Source organism: Rhinopithecus roxellana, chromosome 12 (genome assembly GCF_007565055.1).
Source record: "Rhinopithecus roxellana isolate Shanxi Qingling chromosome 12, ASM756505v1, whole genome shotgun sequence".
Lineage (NCBI taxonomy): Eukaryota > Metazoa > Chordata > Mammalia > Primates > Cercopithecidae > Rhinopithecus > Rhinopithecus roxellana.
In genome coordinates this window covers 9042935-9052099 of record NC_044560.1, presented here as the reverse complement: position 1 = coordinate 9052099, position 9165 = coordinate 9042935, and the positions used below count along the sequence as shown (strand labels likewise).

General features: G+C 50.0%; 1 protein-coding gene across 1 annotated transcript; it reads left to right on the top strand.

Annotated features, from left to right (window-relative positions):
• The first annotated feature begins 3696 nt into the window (after positions 1-3696).
• Positions 3697-7945, top strand: PLA2G2A (phospholipase A2 group IIA). The gene is made up of 5 exons (XM_010385537.2): positions 3697-3823; positions 4504-4655; positions 4862-5006; positions 5265-5371; positions 7536-7945. The coding sequence occupies exons 2-5, from the start codon at positions 4616-4618 to the stop codon at positions 7676-7678; spliced, it is 435 nt and encodes a 144-aa protein (XP_010383839.1). The 5' UTR covers positions 3697-3823; positions 4504-4615; the 3' UTR covers positions 7679-7945.
• Positions 7946-9165: the final 1220 nt, after the last annotated feature.

Here is a 9165-nt window from a genome sequence, read left to right as displayed (position 1 = left end):
TTCAGAAAACAGTATTATGATGGTATACCAAAAGGCTAAAGATAAAGAAACTATACACTAACACGGTACTGTAGTTGGTAAGTTTATTTCTCACAGAGTTATGGGTTAATAATTCTGAAACTGGCCGGGCACGGTGGCTCAAGCCTGTAATCCCAGCACTTTGGGAGGCCGAGACGGGTGGATCACGAGGTCAGGAGATCGAGACCATCCTGGCTAACACGGTGAAACCCCGTCTCTACTAAAAATACAAAAACTAGCCGGGCGAGGTGGCGGGCGCCTGTAGTCCCAGCTACTCGGGAGGCTGAGGCAGGAGAATGGCGTAAACCCGGGAGGTGGAGCTTGCAGTGAGCTGAGATCTGGCCACTGCACTCCAGTCCGGGCGACAGAGCGAGACTCCGTCTCAAAAAAAAAAAATAATAATAATAATAATAATAATTCTGAAACTACTTCAATTGTACTACAATTGAACAAATAAGTAAATATATTGTGAAAAATAAACCTGTCAGAGAAAGGAGTTATAAATAAGGAAGGGGAAGGCTGAGCGCAGTGGCTCATGCCTGTAATCCCAGCACTTTGGGAGGCCGAGGCAGGCAGATCATGAGGTCAGGAGATCAAGACCATCCTGGCTAACATGGTGAAACCCCGTCTGTACTAAAAATACTAAAAATTAGCTGGGTGTGGTGGCAGGTGCCTGTAGTCCCCGGTACTCAGGAGGCTGAGGCAGGAGAATCTCTTGAACCCGGGAGGTGGAGGTTGCAGTGAGCCAAGATCTCACCACTGCACTCCAGCCTGGCGACAAAGCGAGACTCCTTCTCAAATGCTGATTCTTTTAGTTACTAATAATGCAAGGAAAGTGTTCTGAGCACCGACTAAACTCAAAGCACCTCTCTTTGAGCACTCCAATCTTGTGTAAAATTGCCACCCACCTACTCCAGATACCCCTCCTCCATCCCTACTGTAAGAATTAAGGAAAGAGGAAAGAAACATGAAAGGCGGCTTGGCAGTCAAGAACAGGTTTAATTTAGAGAGGGGCAGCTGGCTGAGTTAGGTCAGAGGCACACTCTTACATGATAAGAGTTTTTAAGGATTCAGGGTGGGAGAGTTTCACAGAGTCTTGGACTGCTTCTGTGTCTTTTTGTTACGCTTATCTGGAAGGAAGAGTTGTGTGTCTGTTCGCATACATCTTTCTGCAGCTGCAGGCATACCCCCCGAGTATGCTTTTAGCTTTCCTATCTTAGTGCACCTGAAGGGAAAAGAATGTGCTTATGAAGGCCCACTGTTTTACTGGGGCCCATTGTATGAGGGTGACTTTCCCCACACCTCCCTCTGTGCCCGAGCTGTCTTACCTGTGTTTTACTGTCTGCTCTTTCTGACTGTTTGTAGTTACAAGAGAAATGATTTCCTTGAAATGCATGAGGTTAGAAAGGGAGCTGGAACTTAAAGTGGTGGTGTTTGTCTGAGATGATGGTGCTCCTGCTGTGTCACCTACTGCCTCTCTCCCCATCGCAGTGTCACCACCTAACATATGTCATTTACTAGTATGTCTTTTGCTGATTATCTGTCCCTTTCTGCTAAAGTGGAAGCCCCATGAAAGTAGAGATTTCTGTTTGGCTCACTGAGTCCAAGGGCTTGGATTAGGTCCGGGATGGAAGATGAACAAGAGGCCAATTCATGGACTCTGAATTCCTGAAAAACATCCTGAAGTGATGGGAAAAGGAGAGGCTCTATCTGACGTCACCAGAGTCCTTGACCGTTAGAGTATTTCTTCCGCCTGAAGCCTGGACCAGGGCTATCCAGATATACAGAGAGGAAGGCGGTTCTGCCTGTTGGAGGAACTACAGTTTCCAAAAGTGCAATGTTTAACAAAGGCAGTGGTCTACGCTGGCGGATGAGACCTCTGAACCCTGACATGGCCATAAAGCCAACTGCTATAGGAGTGGCAACCCAGAGTAAGAAAGAAAGAAGTCAAAAGAGATCCCTGGAGGCTGTGTTAGTTTGCTTCAGCTTTGTATTAGGTACTTTGTGGCTTACACAACAGACGTTTTATTGTCTAACAGTTCCAGCGGCAGACATCAAAGAGCCCAACAGGGTTGATTCCTTCTGAGGGCTGTGAGGGAGAATCTGCTCCATCCCTCTCTCCTAGCTTCCAGTGTTTTCTGGTAATCTTTGCCATTCCTTGGCTTGTAGAAGCTTCACCCTGATCTCTGCCTTCATCATTGCATGACTTTCTCCCAGTGTGCCTTCCTGTCTCCAAATTTCCCCTTTTTGTAATGACATCTGTCATCATGGATGAGGGCCCATCCTAGCTGCCCTAGTGAACTCATCTTAACTAATTATATCTGCAATGACCCTATTTCTAAATAAGATCACATTCTAAGGTGCTGGGACTCCAACACATGAGGACAGGAAGACCAGAGTCCAACCCCTTACACAGTCGAGCGCTGGAGGTAAATGGTATTTTTGAGAGGAAAGCTGTCTGATGGCTCTTGGGATAGACTAGGTTATGCGGCAGTAGCTGCCCATCTCAATTATCAGCAGCTTAATACAGCAAAAGTCTATTTCTCACTCACGCTAAGACTGTGCACTGCAGGACTTTCTAGGACAACTGTCTTCCATGCTATGATTCTACACCCCAGATTGCTTTCATCTTCTGGTTCTACCGGTGGGGCAGGGAAGGGCTGGGGAGTTGCATCTCATAGTCCCCCTGCTGGAGAAACCTGGAAGTGAGCCTTAATACCAATGCTCATGTTTTACCAGCCAGCAGCAGGGCCCTAGGTCTCCATCCCTGCAAGGGGCTCTAGAGTGTATGGAACAGATGGAATGTTCACAAGCACGACAACCTCTGCCACAGTGACTTTTTAAGCACTGGAATCGCAGAGTGTTTACTTAAGGCTGTGGAAGCTAAATTCTTAGCATGTGCTGGAGAGCAATGAAAAAGATATTTACTTTATGAATTAAAGCTGCAGTCAGTGTGAGCCTGAAGCCTGAAGGAAAAAGAGCAACAGATCCAGGGAGCATTCACCTCCCCTGTCTCCAAACAGGTGAGGATGGGGAATAAAGTGAAGGCAGTGCTTTGGTGGGAACTTCAAGGATAGCCTCTGGCTTTTTCCAGGTTTGGAAGCTCATACGGGACAGAGGCGGAGGAAAAGAAGAAAGAGAAGGAAGAAGAGAAGGTTGAGGCCCTGGCCCAAGTTAGTGGGAAGGGAAATCCACCCCCATTAAACCCTCTCCCTGGTGGACTGTGGGGTGCACAAGTGAGGCCTGCACAGGTGCTGGAACATGCTAGAGGCCCAGTACATACTTCCTGCGAATGAATGATTGAGCGGCTGAATGAATGAGTACCACTAAAAGCCCTCTTTTCTATTCCCAAATGCCACATTGAGCAGAAGGGAGCAATCCTTGCTCAGCAGTTGGTGGTCCCTTTGGGTGTGCAAATGAGTCCACAGCCGGCAACAGCAGACAGTCCCTGCCCCCCTTAGAGGCGGTTGCAGGGAGGTGGCTGACCGTTGATCACACCCAAAGCTGGTTATGGGAATTTACTCCGTGGAAAGACTGCAAAATGGCCTGAAATGTGTTTTGGCATCAGCTACGGACACGTAAGGTTTCTCAATCCTCAACTCTGTCCTGCCAGCTGATGAGGGGAAGGAAAGGGATTACCTAGGGGTATGGGCGGCCAATCCTGAGTCCACCAACTGACCACGCCCATCCCCAGCCTCGTGCCTCACCTACCCCCAACCTCCCAGAAGGAGCGGCTATTTAAGGGGAGCAGGAGTGCAGAACAAACAAGACAGCCTGGGGATACAACGCTGAGGTCCTCTGAGAGGTAAACAGCCAGTGAAGCTGATGTCCTGTCAAGAGCAGAATTCCTGCTCATTCACTGCCTTTGAGAGTGGCTGTGTTGTCCATGCATGTGCATGATTTGATATGCACAAGAGGGTGTGTGTGCATGAGTAAGTTGAGTGGGTATGTGACTGTAGTGTATGAGAGGATGTTCGCACTAGCAGGTAAGTACAAGAGTGTGTGTATGTGGGCATAGGTGTGTGAGCATGTATGTGTTTGGGAACGTGTGTATGTGGAAGGGGTTAGAAAGTCTTGCAGAGATAGGTTGATGCTTTCATTCTGGAGGAAAATACTGAGGCTGAGACTCCATGGGTGCCTTGGAGACTCTCAGCCTTGAATCCAGTTTGGAGATGTGCAAGCTATGTCTTACACATCCTCTGATCTCAGGAACCTCCCAGTTAGTTGGGAGGAACCTGGTTCCAACCTCCCAAGAACTCTCAGTCTGATGAGGCACAGGGGAGGTCTCACTAGTGTATCATGGGGTTCTCCACAGGTCTGAGGGCCTGATGTGTGTGAAACCATTCTGCAGAGCTGAGAACGGGTCAGGAGGTGGTGTGTGTGTCTGTGTGTATTGCTGGAGGGCACTCCTTGTGTGCTCTGAGTGTGACAGAGGAAGTCACCCTGGACTTAGGTTGGATGGGAGAGTATGTCTGTGTGTCTCAGAGCCACCAAGGAGGAGCAGGGGAGCAACGGCCAGGGCAGAAGCTGAGACCACCCAGCGGAGGAGCTAGGCCAGTCCATCTGCATTTCCATTTGTCACCTAAGAACTCTTACCATGAAGACCCTCCTATTGTTGGCAGTGATCATGATCTTTGGTAAGTGCTGACCCTGACCTCTGAGCATGGGGGGACAGCCCCAGAAGGGAAGCACTCTTGTCCCTTAGTTTTCTCTCCCATTGCAGCAATCCTCTCTCAGGGGAAGAAGAGAAGCCATTTGGGAAGGAGAGTAGCAGAGAGGGGCAGAGAGGGAGGGCACAGAACCCCATGCCACATCATCAGACAACTCCCAAATTTCCTTCCAGGCCTTCTGCAGGCCCATGGGAATTTGGTGGATTTCCGGAAAATGATCAAGTTGACGACAGGAAAGGAAGCTGCACTCAGTTATGGCTTCTACGGCTGCCACTGTGGCGTGGGTGGCAAAGGATCCCCCAAGGATGCAACAGATCGGTGAGGCCACCCATCCCTCCCTACCCTCCTAGACTCTGGCCCAGGCAGGGCTGGGAGCTGCAAAGACAGTGCCGGTTCCTGATGGGCACAGGGGTCTCAGGATGGCCTGGTTGGAAAAGCAGCCAGCATGTTGGAACTTCTGCTCTAGACCGTTGCAAAGTCACTGGGTGGCTGCCCAGGGTCCAAGGGGGTGAGACCACAGGCACCAGGCCTCCTGGAGCTGTGGGACAACAGCCCCAATAGGGTGTCTCCTTGCAGCTGCTGTGTCATTCATGACTGTTGCTACAAACGTCTGGAGAAACGTGGATGCGGCACCAAATTTCTGAGCTACAAGTTTAGCAATAAGGGGAGCACAATCACCTGTGGTAAGAGTCCTACATCACCATTGAGTGGCCCTCATTTGTTTAGACAGTGCTGAGGACTGTGCTGAGCACCAAAGATAGACACAGAGGGACATAGTTCCTGCTTCAGGAAGCTCACAGTTGAGTGGGAAGCCAGGAAAGTGAAAATCCATTGTGGTAAAGACTCCAGTGGGAAGTAAACAGATAAGGTGTTAACACGGCCTGAGGCTTGAGGAAGGCTCCTGGAAGGGGTGACCTCTAAGCTGAGTCTGAAAGGCTGTGCAGAGTCAGGGAAGAGGAGGGCTGGGAGCATGCCCAGAAGAGGACACAGCATGGTCAAAGGCACCAAAGGTAAGCCATTCTGTGCTGCCCAGCAGAAACATGAGGAAGAGAAGCAGAGCTGAGCCATGATGCTGGAGACAAAGGAAGGAGCTAGGTCAATGCGGCCCTCCAGGCCAGGCTGTATTTAGGTTTTGCCCTAAAGCAATAGGATGCTATTAAGCAGAGGAGCTACAGGGTCAGATTTGCATTTTAGAGGACTCACTGTGAGGACAGGGTCCATGGAGACAAGTGGAAGGGGAGCAGAGAAAGCTATTGCCATCCTGCAGGCAAGAGGGAGTAACATCTTGACATAAAACAATGGAGGTCAGGATGGGAAAAGTGGAGAAAACGTCAAGATGCATTTGAGGTGGAATCAGCTGAGCTGGTGACTGAGTGGGGAGGGATGGGGAGAGGGAGCTGTTGGATGGATATGTGGCTGCATGGATGGCACAACTGTGATAAAGACCATGGGAGCAGGTCGTGGTAGAGGGCGGAGAGGAGTAGTTCTATTTCCAGCATGTGGAGTTTAGGGGCCTCCAGCACCCAGGGAGGGGTCCAGCAGGCAGCTGTCTGTACAAACGCAGCTCAGGGGAGAGGTCAGGACTGGGGACACAGATTCAGAAGCCGGCAGCAGAGAGCTGAGAGGTGGGTGTGATCGCTCATTTTCTGCTTAAAGGCCTAGAAAGGAGACAGAGGAGGGATGGACAGAGAGGGAGGAGGAGAACTGAGTGAGAAGGTCAAGGAGTCGGTAAGGAGATGGTTAGCAAGGACCAATTGAACAGAGGGGTCCTCCATGAAAAGGGCCAACAGGCTCCCCTGGATGTTGAGGCAGGAAGGCATGAGGGACTCAGGGGAAGCTGCTTCCATGAAGTGGGGAGGGCAAAGCCAGATTAGAGCGGGTGGTGGCTGATGGGAAGGGAAGTAGAGACAGAAAGCAAAGACAATGTCCTGGAGAAAGTTTGGCCCTGAAGGGGAGGAGAGGTGGGTGGCACTGGAAGGCTGTGCTTGCTGTACCCAGACAGCTGACCCATGAGTGGGATTTGAAGAAAGCGTGGACTCCTGCCCACGGCCTGAGTCCTTTAAGATCAGAAATTATGTCTCCTATTATGGCCTCTCCATAGAGGCATGTATCTTCAGCAGGCGTTAGGTCACAAGCCACATGATGCCAAGCTGATAGTAGCTTGGATAATGGGGATATGTGACTGTCACATAATGAGAATTCTGGAAAAGGGCAGTGCCAGGCCTGGGGCAGCATTCCAGCATGTCATCAAGAATCCAGCCTTCTCCTGGCCTTCAGCTATGCCACGTGGGCAGTGTCTACAGCTGGAATGTCAAGAGATAGGCTGCAGTTCCACCCTCCTGGACTCACACTATGGAAGAGGCTTTCGTCTTAGGCATCTCTCTTTTTGGAGGGAGGAAATAGATCTTTCCCAGAAGCCCCCAGCAGACTTCCCTTTGTTGTTCATTGGTTGGAACAAGGTAACATAATACACAAAGACCAATCACTGCAAAGGAAAAACGGATGACCCCGCCAGGCTTAAACCAATCAAAATCCATTCCCAGACACCCGGGGCTAGGGCTTTGCCTCCTGAACACATCTGTTAGCAAGAGGAAGAGATGATGGCTGTTAGGAAGGCCTTTGAGAGAGTATCCCAGTGTCTGGCTGTGTCTCCACCAGGCTGGAGGCCAGCATCCCAAGGGCAAGAATTCTGTCTCCCCCTTGGTCAGAAATATCTGGAGCGCAGGTGTTTGTCTCCAACTAGGAGCTTCTGGAGGACAGGGCTGTGTCTTCTATCCCAGGGTTCCCACAAGAAGCCACCGAATATTAACAAACTCCCATCTTGTGTTTATTTTCTTGTGATTTCAGCAAAACAGGACTCCTGCAGAAGTCAACTGTGTGAATGTGATAAGGCTGCTGCCTACTGTTTTGCTAGAAACAAGAGTACCTATAACAAAAACTACCAGTACTATTCCAATAAACTCTGCAGAGGGAGCACCCCTCGTTGCTGAGTCCCCTCTTCCCTGGAAACCTTCCACCCAATCCTGAGTTTCCTTCTCTCATACCCTCTCTTCCTACCCTAACCAAGTTCCTTGGCAATGCAGAAAGCATCCCTCACCATCCTAGAGGCCAGGCAGGAGCCCTTCTATACCCACCCAGAATGAGACACCCAGCAGATTTCCCGCCTTCCACTGCTCTCCTCTACCTCAACTCCATGCTTAACCAAAGAAACTGTACTCCGAGGGGTCTCTTCTGAATAAAGCAATTAGCAAATCATATATATGTGTGTGTGTGTTTGCACTGCCCTATGCACTGTTAGCATGAGAACAAAGAGGGGTAGGGGTTAAAAGTATAGGCTCTGAGCCCAGTGTAGTGGTGTGTGCCTGTTGTCCCGGCTGCTCGGGAGGCTGAGGCTGAAGTGCAAGGATTGCTTGAGCTCAGAAGTTCAAGGCCAGCCTGGGCGACACAGGGAGAACCTGTCTTTATAAAAACAAAACAAAACAAACGAAAAAAATAGGCTCTGGAATCGGACGGGCTGTGTCAAATCCCCACTCCCCCATCTCCCTAAGCCGAAATTCTTTCATCTAGATGGAGATAACACTGATGCCTCCTGCATGGGCGTGTTTGAGAATTAGAATGATGACAAATGAAAAGCCTTGGGTCTGACATGTCTACAGCTGCCATGACTATTACAAGGAAACCCAGACATTTGCCTCCCCTTCCCTAGGCAATAGCAGCTCCTACTGGCCTGCTGGGAGAAAGCAGGAAGCCTGGTCTTAATCTGGAAAGCTGTAGTCCACATCTTCCACATGGAATGCTCTTCTCCTGTGTTGCCTAGTCTAGTAAGGAGGAAAAGTGGGGGTGATATAATGCTGGCCACCAGCTGGACCCTGGGGGTGCTATCCTGTCACCAGGGTTGGTTTCCCAGGTGCGCAACCCCTACAGTTCCACGGCGTCCTGTGTTTGGAAGGGTGCCACACCTGGTTTAATGTTCTGCTGTGGCTATCTGAAAAGTCTTACTAATCTTTAATCAAGAGTTCCTTCCCATACTTCATTTTGCACTGGGCTGCCTAAATTTATTTATTTTTATTATTTTTTCATAGCTATGGGGTCTCACTATGTTGGCCAGGCAGATCTCAAACTCCTGGCCTCATATAATGCTCCTGCCTTGGCCTCCCAAAGTGTTAAGATTACAGGCATGCGTCAGTGCACCCAACCCCGTCACACACATTATGTAGCGGGTCCTACCCTTACTCGGATGCTACTTCCCCTCCTGCTGTTCAGGGTTCCACTGGGAAATTGCCACCTAGACCAGCTACAGCCCCGCCTATTTCTCTAATAACACTCATCTGGGCTACTGGGTGTGGATCGCTTCACAAAGGCACCCTGCACAGGGGACACAGGTGGGAGCTGAGTTTCCCACAGGAGAAAGCCCCTGCACAGCCCAGCAAGTTCTGCATTCCCCCAGAGGAGGTGCCTTCCCATAATCTGTCTTCCC